This window comes from Corylus avellana, chromosome 7 (assembly GCF_965113065.1).
Source record: "Corylus avellana chromosome 7, dhCorAvel1.hap1.2, whole genome shotgun sequence".
Lineage (NCBI taxonomy): Eukaryota > Viridiplantae > Streptophyta > Magnoliopsida > Fagales > Betulaceae > Corylus > Corylus avellana.
The window spans coordinates 10627172-10644371 of record NC_142496.1 but is presented as its reverse complement, the minus strand read 5'-3'; the positions used below and the strand labels follow the sequence as shown (position 1 = coordinate 10644371).

The following is a 17200-nucleotide window of genomic DNA, read 5'->3' as shown; positions in this document are numbered from 1 at the left end:
TTTATTTGTTACTATTTTTAAAATTGTTTCTAATTGGTGAAGAAGATGATGGTGTAACATGCTCGTGTAAAATCTATTAACCACTGGCCATAATATGATTGGGCCCATATGACTTTAAGTGACGATTTGGTGTAGTATGATTGGTCAATAAGTCATATAATCCTCAAGTGCTTCTTGTACATTGAATCGGATGGCAAAGTTAGTGTTTTGAATTTCAACTGCAAGGGTGATGTTCACAGGTTGAACTATAAGGGGGCTCCCTGTTTTATGGGCAAGACATAACGGGGTAAATTGTAATTTCCCTTTATATTTTCTTGAACTTATTAATTTTATTTTCTTTTGCAGTTCGGAATCCCCCTTGTTATGGATGAGAGCAGACCCTGAAATGGAATACCTTGCTGAAATTCATTTTAATCAACCTATACAGATGTGGGTAAGAATGAAGGCCTGCACAATTTTTGTTACTATTCTGCCATGCTTTTCAGCGTTATACTCTTGCCTGGAAAGTTTTAAGCTTGTGAGAAGCTGGTTTTTTTTGTGTGATTAAGTACTAATGCATTAGGAAAAGCAAAATGGGGTATAACTCTAGTACACAGGATGGGATAGAAGAGGAACACTCAAAAACAGAAAATCTATCATCTAAAATTTAAGAGTTCAATAAACTGTCATTAGTAGCTGCTATGCAATCACAGAGGCAACAAAAAAACAGAAGCTTCATTTTCAAGATTGGTAACTCACAGCCCTCAAAATCCATTTTCTAAGATTTTCTAGATCTCCTGATTTTTGTTTGTAATCTTTAGGTGTACTTTTCTTTTCTTTTTTTCTTTTTTTCTTTTTTTATTTTTTTTATTTATAATTTTTTTACTACATCAAAACAAATTATTTATCATTTTTTTTTTCACTACATCATTATTACTTATCCAAAAAGTAAAAAGAAAAAGAAAAAGGTGCTTTCCTCTCCCTCCAAATGCACAAAGGAGAAGATTTTCTGATCTCACTGGTAATGTGTTGGCGACCAATAATCATATATTGAAGTCAAATTTTGATTCATCATACTTTGATTCAAAAAGGAATCTTAAATAGCTCATCTTTGTACTTCCACTAAAATCATTTACCGCAAGGATGTTGGTTGGTATTGTATGCCTCACAGGTTTGGTTATAGTTTGGATTACCCACTGGTTGTATAGTTGGAGTAACCCTAAATGCAATGGGAAACTGCCACCTGGTTCAATGGGCTTCCCCTTTCCCGGGGAGACCTTGGAGTTCTTCGCCCCCCATTCATTCTACGATATCCCACCCTTCATTAGAACGAGAATCACATGGTACGTATAGGTGTATGGTTTGGAGCTGCTAATATTTGCTAGATGCGCTGGAAGATTTGCCTGAGTATGACATTGTGATGGGCATATGCTACGTATTGTTCCCTACCTTTTGGGCCTAAGTTAAATCTTTGTAACTACCTAAAGTTGGTTTATTAAGTCCTTGGTCTGGGGATTTTTGTTTCACTATACAGTAAGAACTGTGTGAAAACTGAGTATTTTGGCTCACTGGACTGAAGTTTTTTTGAGGGGTCTTATCTGGGGATTAGGGTGGGTTACTTGCGTCAAGGAGCAGGTCCTAGTGCATGCACTCTGACTTGATGGTTTATTCAGAGTCCTTTAGGTCATATATGATTACTTTCCCTTCTATCAAACCATAAAAAAGGGATAAAAGGTTATTGGAATAGTTTTAGTTTTTGTCAGGCAAGTTGCTGATGCAGAATTTCATCTCTGTAAAATTTAATAATTTTTTTTAAAATAGTTTGGATCTTTTGACCATTTATCAGTAATGTGATTGGTAAATGGATTTGATTCTTGAACGTAATTTTATTCTTTTGGTACCTAGTCTACGTGGTTGATTGTTTTCATGGTTCAAATTTGTATGCTGGGCAGTTCATGGTAAACCTTATTAGATATTTAGTTGTATCATATGCCACTAACTTTTCTTTTTTGGGGGCTTTTTGTGAATTAGTTGTTTCCATAATAACATATTTGGAAAGTACACCAGTTAGAACTATTTACGGATGTAAGTAGCTTTTAAATAAAATTGTGTTATGAAATTGTTAAAGTTAAACTTATTCTTATCAAAGCTAGGTCATGCGTTTGAACCCCAACTTCGTCAATTCACCCTCTTTTAATTAAAAATGTTCCATATGTTGGGTCTGACCTATTAAAACGGAGTTTGAGCTCACACGTGGGGGGGAGTGTTAAAGTATTTGATTAAATAATTAAATTTACCATTTCCTATCAACTTAAGCTTTTGGGATAAGTAATGATTTAATAGAAATCAAGCCCTTATCTGGAATTTTGTTTTAAAAACATAATCTCAAAAATTTTTGGCACCACAACATTTTCAAAAAAGTTATTGACATTGCTAACCCCCCACCCCCGCGCGGCAATCCTTCTTTTGCCAAGTAAATTATGGGAATGACATCAATGCGATATTGCACAAGTGGTATTTGTACACAAGTTAGTTATCAACAATTCACTCAAATTTTGAGTGTTTAATTTAGCTTTGTTAGGGAAGTGGTTGTGGCATTATGTGCATGAAAGAGAGGTTTGGTGGAGAATTATTATGGACGCCAAATTCGATTCTGAGTGGGGCGGGTGGCTCTCCATCGATCCACCAAGGCCACATGGGGTGGGACTTTGGTAGTATATTAGTAGGGGGTGGAGGCTGTTTTCTAGCCATACTAGGTTTGATTTAGGCGTTCTCTTGGATACGTCCTGTGTTTTAGGGTTGCGCCTCTCTGTGCTTTTTGGTATATACAACATTATTTATAAAAAATAATAATAATATTATAAATGGCACCCACCATAATAACCAAGAGAAAATCTATTTGTCATTCAAACTAGTTGCTTGCTTTGTAGAACTGTGGACAGATGAAGGTAAAAGATTACTATACTTTTCTCAGGGGTTACTATTGCCACCTTTTGGTTAAGAGTAATACCTTTCCACCCTATCTGAATTATGTTGGTCGAGACAGGTGGCTTTTTACACATGCATTCTTTAGATAGTACAATCCTTTTTATCCATTTAAATGATATGCATTCAAGAATGGGACATGTAGGGAACTTAAACCTGATTCATTCAAAGTGGCCTGAAGTCATTATTCCAGACTTTTACAAGTCACTTGCATAGTGTTTTTGAACATGATTTTATATATTCTATGTTTCTAAAAGCATGGGTTCCTTCTGCATCCTCTCTCTCTCTCTCTCTCTCTCTCTCTATATATATATATATATATAGAATTGCCATCAAGATTTTTCTTTCTAAGCTGTTGCTTAGCATCTATTCTTCAGGAAAGTCCCTACAGCTATATCTTTTTAATTCTCCAAGCCTTTCTAATTCAAGCCCATAATTCAAGTTGCAATAATTCTCAAAGCAAAATAGGAATGGCAGTTAGATCTACAAATGCTTATATGAGAATTTCATTTTTGTTTTTTTGGGGGCCAAGAAGAGATGATGATTTGGCCTTAAATCTGTAAACCCAATATGGGTTATGACCCTAGTTTTTTCAGTGAAGTTGTTTCTTTGTTATGCCTACAAATGTCAATCAATATGGACGCACAAACAAATACACACATACATACATTTGTATCCGTGTGTATGTATATGCACAAACATGAATTACTTTGTCTAATAAATATTGTGATCATATTTGCTTCAGCTGCATTGCTTCATGATAAACTCTTTTAACCATGTTTAAGCTTGTTAATCTGTTCTTGATTTTGTGACATTGGTATGCTTAATCAGATTAATCAGTTAGAGAAGGACAGGGATGTTATTGCTCAGGCACAAGCAATTGCAACTCTAGAGGCGTTGCCACAACTTTCATTTTCTGTTGTTAATGCCCTGAATACTTTCCTCACCGACTCTAAGGTTTTAATTGCTCTCTGAGGTGTACTTGGTTTTTAATAGTATTAGGGAAACTGGTTATCTGAACTTTTATTGTTCGGTATCAAGGCCTTCTGGAGACTTCGAATTGAGGCTGCTTTTGCATTAGCTAATTCGGCATCTGAGGTATTTAATTATTATTCACCTTATTCAACATAGATGCTTTGACTATATAGTATTTCTATAGAAATTTAATCAACCAAACTATTTGTATAAGTGATTTTCTGTCGGACATATTTCTTGAATTTGACCATATTATTTTTAATAGCTGTTTAGTTCTGATATATGGATACTTCTTTGTTTACAATAAATCGCTAGTTCTGGTTCTCTACTGTAACAAAGAATGGTTTTCTCAAGCTTGTTCCATTTACTTGTTGAACCAAATATTTTATTTGCTTATAAATCCTGGAAAGTGCTAAGCTTTGTATGATGGTTCTAGGTGTGCTTATGAAGAGTCATCTGTACTTTCTAGTGCTGCTCTAACTTGAGATTTATTTATCTTATAATGAACTTAGACAATGGGGAGCATGAAGGATTAACTTGTAAAATAGATAGTTGTGAGGTTCATAGATTCATATGTATGTGTATGCTTATATACATATCTATCTATCTATCTATATATCTCTGTGTGCGTGTGTGAAAATTCAAAACGTTTTCCGTTAAAATTACGATGCCTACTGTATATTTGAAATTGTTGGGGCATTTTAAAATAAATTTGTGCTGCTTCTTTCACTTTGTATCCTTGCTTGCATGTTCAAAAGGCCATTTCTTTGTCCGCTAATTTGTATGTTTACTGTGATACAAATATCAGTTCCTGATTTTGACTTGTGGCGTTTTCTGTCATTGATCACCAGGAAACTGATTGGGCTGGTTTAACTCATTTGGTGAAATTTTATAAAAGTAGGAGATTTGATGCAAACATTGGACTGCCCAAGTATGGTTACTAATAAATTTGGTTTATTTTGATGAGCTGATTTTGGTAATATGAATTTGAAAGATTTTATTTTATGCTAATCTTGCCAGGCCAAATGACTTTCATGACTTTCCCGAGTACTTTGTTCTTGAGGTAATGCATTGAGGTAGGATATGTAATATAATTTGTGAGTCATGCTATGTGGTTGCTTCATGTAATTTTGCACCATTTTTCAAACATTGCAATGAACTACTTATTTTATTTGGTATCATCTTTGAGTAACTTCTCCACCACCCCCCCCCCCTGTATGCACATTTAATGTAGAAATTTTTTCTTTTTTGATCTTGAAAACTTTGCTTATGCGTTATATTTTGGTACTTATGGCTTGAAATAGGGAAAGTTACATACTAGTTATAAATCAATCTTTTTGTTTATAATGGAATTGGCCATTTGGGAAACCATTTGTTTGGTCCATTTGGTTATAGCTAATAAAAAACTGGCTCCAGAAATTGTTGTGCTCTACTAAGGGCAGTATCCTACTGAAGCATCTACGGATTTATTAAATGCAAAGTTCCGTGTGAGTAACTGCTAGATTAGACGTATACACATTTTAGCATTTAGTTACATCCAAACAATCTGCCTGATAATGAACTAGCTTATTCATATGCTTGATTTGAAATAATTTTAACATTTTTGGGTAAAACTCTTTTTCTTGAAAGTTAAAGATTTTTCGTTATACATCACAATTGTCTGAACTAGGCAATCATCTATCTGTAGGCAGGGTACCAACAGTAGCTTGAAACAGTCCATGGGGCATATACAATTTTTGTCATTAATGCTGTTTTACAGTTTGACTTTCTCTTCAGATGCAGAAACCAATTAAGGCTGTCTATTTACCTTTGCTGATTATTGTTGATGATTTCTAGTTGCTTTCTTTTTTGTAATGTTCATTTTGCAATTCTCTTTTCTTGATTACCAGTCAGTTTGATGTACACTGCAACATTCGGAATTTATTTAAGATGATAAGCAAATTCAAGGTGTCACTTTTAGAGGTGAAGGGAGCATGTAAGAACCTAACGCTTGTGCTTAAACTAGGAACTGGGAATTATAGGAACAGGATCCTCTCCAATCCATTTTGGACTGGATAATATCCTATTAATGGTTAGGATCTCTCTAGAGATATCCTAAGGCCATAAATGGGTCACCCGTCCCATTAATAAAAATAATAATAAAATAATTCAAAAAAAAAAATAATAAAAAATTTAAAAAAACTAAGGGGTGGCCGGCCACCCCAGTTGGGGCCCCAAGGCCTATTGGGGGTGGATCGGCCACCCCCAAGGGCCAAATCAAAATAATAATAATAATAATTTGGCACTTGCGGGTGGCCGATTCACCCCCAAGGGCCCTTGGAACTGGGGTGTGGGGTGGCCGGCCACCCCTTAGTTTTTTTAAATTTTTTATTATTTTCTTTTTTAATTTTTTTTAAAATATATATTTTATTTTATTTTTTTGTTAATAAACAAGTGTCTCATTTATGACCTCAGGATCTCTTAGAGAGATCCTAACCATTAACTCTATATTCTCCGGTTCAAAATGGACTAGAGAGGATCATGTTCCGAAATTATAATATCATGGCATAGAATGGATGCTCCTTAATTAGGTTTCTTATCCCTAGACTGGCAATGACTGTTGCAAAGGAGACATAGATGATTTGTTTTGTAAAGACTGTACACATTCACCTCATCCTTTTCATCAACTGAAACCACACCCACTCCCATGGTTTATGCACCCTGTAATTTTGGTATATATTGTTACTGTAGAGTGGGACTCTGATATTACACTCTTGCCGCATATCTTTGGGATTCTATAACAACTAGCAAAATTTTTTTTCCTGGTATTATTTCAGGAATGCTACAAAATTTTCTTGGGTTACATAACAGTTAGCAAAATCCACTTCCATTCCATTTTTTTTGGTATTATTTCAGGCCATCCCACATGCTGTAGCTATGGTCAGAGCTGCAGACAAGAAAAGTCCAAGAGAAGCTGTTGAGTTTGTTTTACAACTTTTGAAGGTACGTATTCTCTAGGAAACTACTTGTAAAACACGATTTGCGCCATTCATGCGATAAAACATTTACAAAGAATATATTTTCTGTTAGCCTTCTGTTCTTCTTGCTATATCTAGAATGATTTAGAAGCAAGCAAAGTGAACAATGAAATGTTCCTGGCCATCAACAGTTGCAGGGGATGATAAGAAATAATTAGAAGCACACATTTTTCACTCTTTCAAAGTTTCTTGAAGTTGGAAAACTTGAATGGCATAATTGCGTTGTAGGGCGAGAAATCCCAATTGGAGTAGTTTTTACTCAAAATAAGGCCCATTCTTTATCTGTATAGAAGTTTCAAGGTTAATGTTGTTAAAATCTCACACATTTAGGTTCCATAGGCAGATTAGAAATTATAAAGTTCCTTGTCTAGAGCTGTTTAATAAGGAAGTGGTATTTTGTTGGAATTGTAGCCTTCTGATGCTCGTGCTTGTCCCCTTCCAGAGGTTCCATCCCGTGAACTTGAGAGAGTTGATTTCTCAGTTTTCTGTGGTCGAATTTTTCATGTTAACTATTTCTTCTCTACTGGTCTTTTTTGAAGTTCTCCTTTCGATTTAGGTCCTGTTTTTTTTGTGTTCTCCTTTTCTTTGCATGTCTTGGAGGTTTATTTTGCAACATTTTATGAAACAAAAGCAAAAACAAAAACTCGTTCACATTCCTAATTACAAGTTCTCCTAACACAGCATTAGATATCCATTTATTTTTAGATAATTTTTACACTTCCGACAATGCCACTTACCTTTCTGTCCCTTTTGCTTCCATATTCCCACTACCTCCATTCACTGACCACTGGTTTCAGTTATCATAACCTTTTGACATGCCTCTACAGCACATTCTTGCTCACTTTGAAATCACCTGATCCTGCACCCTTATAGGTGCTCCTACCACTATTTGTTTGATGATCACACTGCTCTTCTCCTTGATTACCTGAAGAAATCTTGTGCCATTTTTCTCTTCCTCTGGAATTATTTTTCCTCCATATCTAATCTTCATTATCTGAAGCACATTCATGGCCTTGAATATGCAATACTTTTTGGAACTGGGAGAGGGGTTCCAGATTTAAACCATTTTATCCCCTCCCTCCCCACACTCCCCAAAAAAGTCCAAAGCCAGCTTTTCTCTTTCATATTTTTTATCCCCTTAAATTTTCACTATGCTCAATGGTTTACCAGATTTTATAATTTTGCCTTTTTCTGCTTCATTGTCTGACAGTATAATGACAACAATGGGAATCCTTACTCTGATGTATTCTGGCTTGCTGCACTAGTCCAGGCAGTTGGTGAACTTGAATTTGGGCAACAGGTTTGTGAATCTTGTTATTCTCCTTGCTCTTCATGCTGACATGTTGGTTCATTTTTTATTTTTTTTTTGAAAAAAAATTTTAGTTGGTAATGCTTGACTCCAATAGTAACTTCTGACTGGATAGGATCCCATTTCAAACTTCCTATATTTTATTTTCTCCTTGCTTTTTTATTTTTTTGGCCACTTTGGCTCTTATTGCAGTTGCACTGTCTCTGTTTTCAGTACCTAATATAAAATTATTCTGGGTGAACTTCTATTTACTAATATTTATCATCATCAGCATCATCATCTCTGTTGTCATCATCATCACTTCTCTCTCTTATTCACATGCAAGTACATGAAATATTTGGATCTCATTTCGCTTTATAATACTTTGAACTTTGTTGCTAATTGTAAGCTAAAGTGAATAGACTGTCTTCTTTTCATTATTTTAGAGGGTTGGTGCTAGTCTGCAGTATCTTATCAAACTGGTACTGTGCTGAAATTTGTTATGTTTGTTTCTCGCCTTCCAAAAGATCAGTAAGTTTGTGAAAACAATCAATTGTCTATTGAGGCCTGTTTGTAACTTCAGAAGTAGACACGTTATGGATACCCAGAAGCTTTAGAGGCCTAACTTGTTAGAAATTTGAGCATCCAGAAGTTCACTTTTTTGCTTGAAATGGCTTGTTAAACATTTCCAGATTTTTTTTTTTTTTTCATTAAGATTGTGAAAATAGATTTAAGAATACATTTTACAGTTTTAACAGCCAAATCCACTGCTTTTACAAATTAAAATTTGTCATCATGAAAGGTTTACCTGAACTTCCTCATGTTGATCGGCAAGGAAATGGGTTTATGTTTCCTTTACTGCCAAATTCATCAATTTTCTAAGTTTTCTTAATGTCAAAGCTTTTTTGGCCGGATAATCTTGTGTTGAATTTTTGACAACAAAGTAAGCTTCTGCACACTTGCTCATCTTTGTTACGATCCTAAGTATCTCACATGGCTGAAGTACAATTTTAATCGTGTGTATGTAAGTTCTTGGGTACCTTCCCCTTGTAAGCCAATTTTTAAGGGTGAGTTGTACTAAGAGGTTTGTAGTATTTTGGTATCAGAGATAGCCACCATGTTGATTATGGGATCGGACCCTACTCGTCGAATATGGGATTCAAGGAGTTGCAGCTTTGACACAAGATTATAGGCTGGATTAAGATGTCTTGGTACTATGTATGGGTATAGTATTAAGTCATCAAATACTGATAGATGAGTGGAGCTATAAAAGAGAAAACGCAACCATTGAATTAGTGTCTCGATAGAATGGGCTATCGTGGATGTTGGCTGCGAATCGTGGTGGTATGTTACGATCTTAAGTGTAATAATACTCCTACTATGGTATGTTACAATCCTTGTAATGTAAAAATTACCCGTAATAAGGCATCACCTTCGTCAATTACACACCATCTTAAGTCCATAACCATAACCATCACACGACAACATGAAGAAGCTTAATTAAGTACAAAACCATCTCCCACGCCAGTCTTACTGGTTTTATTACTAGGCACTTGAATCTCAACCTTACCCACTTCTATTTCTCAGGTAATAAGCTCAGGAGAAAGATACCCAACTCCATTACGCTTCTTGAAGACCTCAATTTCTTGAATCTTTCGTCGAATATGCTCGTTGGTAAGATACCCACTTCGTCTTTCTTTCTCTTCCTAGACCAAAGAAGGGAGGTGAATGAAAAAGAAATCCCAAAGACTTACTGGTGCTGTAGCAGCGGCAGAGTACATAGGTTGTTGTTTGGTGGCGGCTTCCGGCAGAGGAACGAGGGAGGTGGCATTCAGCAGTGGTTTTGGGGAATAGGGTTTTTACGGAATGGGAAGAAAGCTTGTGTTTTTTACGATTAGTTGAAGAAAATCCGATGCATCCGCCTTGTTATTTTTTTTGTTTCAATGATTACGTGTCTGTCTTTTAATGGAAGGCATAAAAGGATGGGTTTGTGCCCCTTCTGCATAAAATTCATTCTCAAAACAAAAACCTTAAATGTTGAAACACCACTGCATCGGAACATGTCTCTTGGTTTGCGCTGCCATCAACCCCAACAATCCACCACACCTCAGACCATAGAGCCACCGCGCCACATATGCTCTACTTCCCGATGTTCCAAGATTTCTAGGACCTTAAGGTCAAGGTCCATTTTAAGGGGGAAGGAGTGTTACGAGTCTACAGCCCTACGACAGAAGGAGTCTAGCAGTAGAGAGACTTTGTTTAAATAGAGAATAAGAAATGTATTATCTCTTAAGACTTTAGTAATTTAGTAGTTCTATTTCATCAGCTATCGTATATTTGTGTATTCCATTTCATTTCTACTACTACCATGTAATCATCTACATAAACAAGTGCGTTGATTAATAAAATATATGAGAAATTAATTATTCAACACTAATTAGTTGTTTTGGGAGGTGTAGGGTTCCTCAAACTACCCTAAAATTAGGAGGCCTAGGATTCCTTGAATTATCCTATAACAAATCTACCATTCTTGTTAGTTTGTTGTCCCGCGTCACGGAGGCCCGTAACAGTGTCCCCACATGGCTTAAATACAATCTTAACTGTATGTATATAAGTTATTGGGCACTATCCCCTTATAAGCCGATTTTCAAGGGTGAGTTTTACCCAACGCTTATATCAATCTTCTTTTGAAGATCATCAGTTAATCTACTCTAAATTGACTCGGAAATGTCAGCATCTCTCTATATTTGTTTATGTTTTGGGTGTTGAAGTGAGAATTTTAACCTTGGAGAGTTTCTAATACTTGGTGCTTGGGTCTCGGAATCAAACAAGTGTATCCTATCAATTATACAGCTTATGATGATCCAAGAGCTGTCTTATGTGCTGTTCATGTTACTGTCACGCGAAGTGCTGTGTCAGAGCAGTTTCTAACAATTTTCTTTTGAATGTGGTTTATAATAGAACACTTTTTATTTTCTTAACTTCAATGTTTTCATGCTTTTACACTTCAGCAAATTACCAAATTGTTCCGGTTTTTAGAATGAGATGTTGTAGCTTTTTCTTTGACGTATTCAGATTTTTGAATGAATAATCTTTACAAGGCTTATATATATATATTTCTTTTGTCTTTGCTTGGCTTGCCTGTATTTGTTTTAGAACTGCCAATGCACTTGATGCTGAATTGACAAGAATTTGATGTTTTGCCTCTCTATTTTTATTATTAATTGCACGGATGTATATGTTATATACACCTAGAATCTTACTTTTGTTTCTCGACTAATGTATGAAGTTCCGAGAACTTATCTATTCTTCTTTAATTCATTGCAGAGTATTCTATTTTTAACTTCCCTTCTCAAGCGCATCGACCGGCTTTTGCAATTTGACAGGTGCAATTAACTTCTTTCATATCTGATACAGTCAGCTATAGCAAATAATACTTGTTAATGATTGATGTACCTGGAAATGGCCTGTACCAGGCTGATGCCTAGCCACAATGGGATCTTAACAGTGAGCTGTATCCGGACCTTGACGCAGATTGCGTTAAAGCTTTCTGAGTTCATACCTCTTGTAAGTGTTTCCTTGTACCTATCTTACTGATTATCAGAGTTCTTGGCCTTCATATGTACTTTATGGGAGTGGCTGCAGGATCGTGTTGTTGAACTTATAAGACCTTTTCGAGATTTCAAGACAATATGGCAAGTTCGAATTGAAGCAAGCAGGGCGCTTCTTGATCTAGAGTTCCACTGCAAGGGCATTGATGCCGTGTTATCATTGTTTATCAAATATATAGAGGAAGAGCCATCTTTAAGAGGTCTTCACTACTGTCTGCAGTGCAAAAGTCATTTTTTTTAGGGTTTTTTTTTTTTTTGGGATTTGCCTAGGAAGGAATATTTTTCCTTCAAGCGTACTTTTCTTCACTAAAGCCTTGAGTTTTTTTTTTCTTTCCTTATTTTGGGTGTTGTGAAGGGAAAGGAGGAGGTGGAAGTGGTTTCATGTGATGGTATGTTAGTTTACTTATTAATTATTCACTATTGCAGGGCAGATGAAATTGGGTGTACATGCTATGCGGCTATGTCAGATAAGTGGTGGATCTAATTCTAATGACAGCATAAAGAGCCACGTTCTTGTGTCTTTACTTTGTCTACTTGATGGCCATATTGCGTTCAACAATGTCTTTCTTCGCCACCACCTATTCTGCATTATACAAATCCTTGCAGGAAGGTAGGCATGCCTTTTCCTTTGTTCTTTAAAAAGAGAGAAAAAACAATTTCCTTTTTGTATGTCTAAATTCCTTTTTCTCCGGTTTCGATTGTTTCAACTTTCAATAATGGTGCATCCTAAGTGAAGGTAGTGATACTGGACAACATAGTTTTGTTGGAATAAATTGCCATGAATTATATTTTCAGGTTTTTACTGAAAAGGAACACAAGTTAATTTGTGCGTCTTGTGTAATGTTCTGGTAGTTCTGTTGGTTTTCTATGGTGTTTGTATGTTGGAAATTGTTTTTTGCTTTCTGCATTTATTTGAGGATAGCATTGTTGTGTCTTTTAGGCTTATCTTCATCCTAGTTTTTCAATTTTGTTTTTCCAAATTGATTTTGGGTTGAGTCTGAGTTCTTATTTTCAGGCCTCCAACTCTCTATGGAGTACCCAGAGAAACTAGAACGTTGCTTATGGGTGATCCAGAAACCTGCATTGAACAGAAGAACATTTTTTCTAATCTAGTTCCTGAAGTTAGACCTCCAGAACTACCTTCTGATATCCCTAATCCTCCAGAAACAACTTCTCACACCCCACATCCTTCTGAACCACCTCCTGACATCCCGAACACTTCACACGATGTTTTGGCCATTCCGCAAGCTTCCAAGGAGGCAGATACTGTTTCTAGCGGTCATGAACGGAAGATGCCATCTATTAAGATCAGAGTTAAGCAATCTGCTGCCACCAGTAGAACTGAGGAGGCCGATAACCAAACTGTTGAAAAATCTCATGGTGAGCGACACGAAAGGGCTAGCAGTTCTGTCTCTGTGGATGCACCCCAAAGGAATTTTGCCGAGGCTGTGAGCATTAGCAACCAAAATCTTGAGGAAGTTAACTCATGTCATGATCGTGGGTCCCGAATGACTGCCAGCATTGGTAGTGCAAAACCTGCAAGTGACGGTGACGAAATTGGAAAAGAACTCCAGTGCACTGCTGATTCGAGCAAAGTTTCTGTACAACCTGAGGCTGATATTCCATTACCATCCAGCTTCATTCACGATAACAGTGTAGATGCTGAAGCTCACAAATATGCATCTCTTCAATCTCTTTGTAGACCTGGTCTTGATGGCGGTTCGCTTGGCATAACTGATTCTTCTCTGCATGGGAAAGAGAAGAAGGAGAAGAAGAAAGACAAGGAGAAGAAAAGGAAGCGGGAAGAAAATAAAGGGCACCGAGATAACCCTGAGTATTTGGAAAAGAAGCGTTTGAAGAAGCAGAAAAAGCAGAAAGAAAAGGAGTTGGCGAAGCTGCTGAGTAAGGAGACAAATGCATCTTCAGTAGAACCTAAACTTAAGTTGGCATCTGGGCATTTGAATCCAATTGAACCCAAGGGATCCGACAGCATGACCAAGAGGGTTGATGTCAAGCCTGAGGCATCAGAAGGCACTTCTGCTGCTCCGAAAATCCGAATCAAAATAAAAAAATCGAACGCTTAACAAGTCATAGAGCTTGCATTTTGTGCTTTTGTTTATAGATTCTTCACCTCCGGCATTGTCTACACGAAGAGCGTTAATGCGAGGGATGGCTTGTATTGACACAAATTGTTGTTCAATTAGATGCATTTTTGTTTGCTGTTTCTTCTTCGAATGAATCATTTCACGTATATCATTTGTTATGATAGTTTTAGAACTATGACTATGAGCTCTCAAAGTTCATTTTTCGGTGTCTCGTAAAAGATGTTTTCTTCGAAGAAATCAAACATAAAATCACTACGATGAAGATTACTATTTATAAACTTTATCACAGCACTAAGAAAAAAAATATGAAGACTATTGGACTTGATCGTTGTGAGAAAATGGTCATTTATGCTAATTGCGGGCAATATTTGTCACTTAATAGACGGTAAGGTCGTTTATGCAATTGTTGGGTGGAACCAAATATATATATGCCAAACTGTAAAAATATACATGAGCTACAGCCGATGAAGTTTTGGGCTTCATACGGTTTTCTTTGAAATTATAATAACCTAAAAAGGGTATTATTTTTTTAATCAAGATTCTCTTAATTTTTTAGGGTATTCTACTTGGAATTTCTTTAAATCTTATATATGGAATTCGATGGTTAAAATTCTGTCATATTAGCGGTTATCGTTTTTAACAACTCAAAAGTTATTACCTTATCATTTACTATATTTTGGAAGTGATAATTATTGATATAGCAAAGTCTCAATGAAGATAAACTAGTTTGTTCAAAAAAAAAAAAAAAAAAAACAGTGAGTTTAAATGGTTGACATTTGAAGAAATCTAATTGGGAGAAAATCCTGAAAATTTTAGGGAATCCTAATCTAATTTTTTTTTTCTCCCTATTTTATTCTAACACAAGTTATAGGGAAAAATACACATACTCTCTCCAAACTACCATTCTATTGTCAATGTCTCCTCAAACTATCAATTGTGTCAAAGCCTTCTCAAAACTACCACAAATGTCAATGTTCCCCCCTTAAGGCTAGCAAAAGGACAAAGATACCCTAAAAAAAATTCAACAAAACAAAAATATCCTTATAAAAAAATAATAATAATAATTAAAAATTAAATGTTTAAAAAATATTCTTATAAATTAAAACTATCCTTATAAACTATCAATTGTGTCAAAGTCTTCTCAAAACTACCAACAAATGTCAATGTTACCCCCTTAAGACTAGCAAAAGGACAAAGATACCCTAAAAAAATTTCAACAAAACAAAAATATCCTTATAAAAAAAATAATAATAATTAAAAATTAAATGTTTAAAAAATATTCTTATAAATTAAAACTATCCTTATAAAATTGTTTATATATATATAGTTTTTTCTATATTGTTTTTTTTTAAAAAAAATAAAAATAAAAAAGTAAGTTAAAAAATATATAATTTTTTAAAACATATCCTTATAAATTGGGATTTTTTTTCTTTCTTTCTTTTTTTGGGGAATTTTGACTAAATTTAACAGAAAATTCTAATGAAATAGGGTAATTGAAATAAATTGAAAGTTCGATATCCTTAATTGAGAGTTTTTGAACTTCAGAAAATTATTTTCCAAAGACATGAATGTTTGGGGGGAGGGGGGAGGTTTGTGAAGTTTTCCCTATTTTTTAAAACATATCCATATAAATTAGTTTTTATTTTATTTTAAATTTTTAAAATTTATTTTTTAGTTTTTTTATTTATTTTTTATTTAAAAAAATAATAATAATTTGAAGAGTTTTTAAAATCTTATTAAGGGTATCTTTGACGTTAAGGGGGATATTGATACAATTAGTAGTTTTTTTGGGGGGGCTGGGGGGGACATCGACAATAAGGTAGTAGTTTGAAGGGGAGGTATGTGTACTTTTTCCCAAATTATAAATTGTGTTTTCAAAACAAAACTTTTCCTGACACCGTCTATCTAAACATGAAATCAACAGCAAGGTTATTTTTTCTTGGGAAAATTACACTTTATCCCCCCCCCCCCCCCAAAAAAAAGTTTCATCCGATTTGCAATTTAACATCCATTGTTTAAAAATATGCAATGTATCCTAACAAAGTATCAAAAAATTTTAATGTAGTCACTCCGTTAACCATTTTCGTCCAATTTGACAAAAAATTGCTCACATGAGAGGCACGTGCATTTTTTTAGTCTAAAATTTTCAAAATTGACCCCATGTGTTTTAAGAAATTCCAAAAATGCTCCCAATTCAATAAACCAATAAAAAAAATAAAAAATAAAGAAAAAATAGGCCATTTGGGGGTGGTTTCAAACACCTCCATTTGGCCCCTTAGGGTGGTCGGCCACCCCTCATGGGCCACGAGGGTAACTTGCCACCCTAATCCGGCCGAGTTCGGGTATGGTTTCAGCCACACCTAGTTGGCCCCTTCGGGGTGATCGGCCATCCCCCATGGGCCGCTGGGGTGGCTTGCCATCCCCATTGGGGTTGGTCGGCCACCCCCCATGAGCCGTGGGGTTGGCGACCCAACCCCAGTCCGGCCAAATTGGGGGTGGCAACCACCCCATGGCCTATGACTACCCCAAATTTTTTTTTTTCCATATATATATATATATATATATATATATATATAAAGACATAGTGATGTATTTAAACAGAGATTGTTTGTAAGATTCTAGGCTGAATATGAACAGAATATCTAGAAGGATACACAAAGATATAAACATAAATATGAATACGAAATGTCGAAGATACTTCAATTGGAAGTTTGGAACTATAAATTCAAGAATATACATAATAAAAATAAGATATATGAAAATAAGTATCTACGAAAATATGATGCTATAAAATTAGCTTGAAGAAGCTTTCATTGAATGAAACATTCTGTAATACATTGATGAAACTTTGACATACATTTTTGTGAGATTTCACTGATGATAAGAGAGGGAGAAAAGGTAAAGACTATTCTGAAATCCGAAAGAACCGAATTGCTAATACATGAGCTAAGGATGCTATAAAAAAATAAATAAATTAATTAAAAAAAAAAAAAAAAAAAAAAAGAAAAAAAAAAAGAAGAAGTTGAATACTGTAGATGAACAATGACTTGTCGGGATGAATAGTGGTGAATAGTGCTGTGAATAATGTTGGCCGACATGACACAGTGATGAACAGTGCTAACTGTCATGAACAGTGCTGAACAGTAATGGCCGCCAAAACAGTGATGAACAGTGCTTGCTGTATTTGGACTTTTCAAACTTCAATCTTCACCAAGATCGTATGGATCTTGGGCTTCTTGG

At 35.3% G+C, this 17200-nt stretch overlaps 1 protein-coding gene across 1 annotated transcript in view; it reads left to right on the top strand.

The window, feature by feature from the left end:
* The window catches only part of TAF2 (TBP-associated factor 2), a 58062-nt gene extending 43944 nt beyond the window's left edge, over window positions 1–14118 (top strand). The window contains 13 exon segments of the mRNA XM_059597046.2: window positions 346–433; window positions 3796–3921; window positions 4006–4062; window positions 4791–4870; window positions 4960–5002; window positions 6835–6921; window positions 8167–8256; window positions 11572–11630; window positions 11721–11811; window positions 11890–12055; window positions 12282–12465; window positions 12871–13921; window positions 13923–14118. Of these exon segments, the coding sequence (XP_059453029.2) occupies window positions 346–433; window positions 3796–3921; window positions 4006–4062; window positions 4791–4870; window positions 4960–5002; window positions 6835–6921; window positions 8167–8256; window positions 11572–11630; window positions 11721–11811; window positions 11890–12055; window positions 12282–12465; window positions 12871–13921; window positions 13923–13949 (2149 nt within the window). The 3' untranslated portion in view covers window positions 13950–14118.
* Window positions 14119–17200: the final 3082 nt, after the last annotated feature.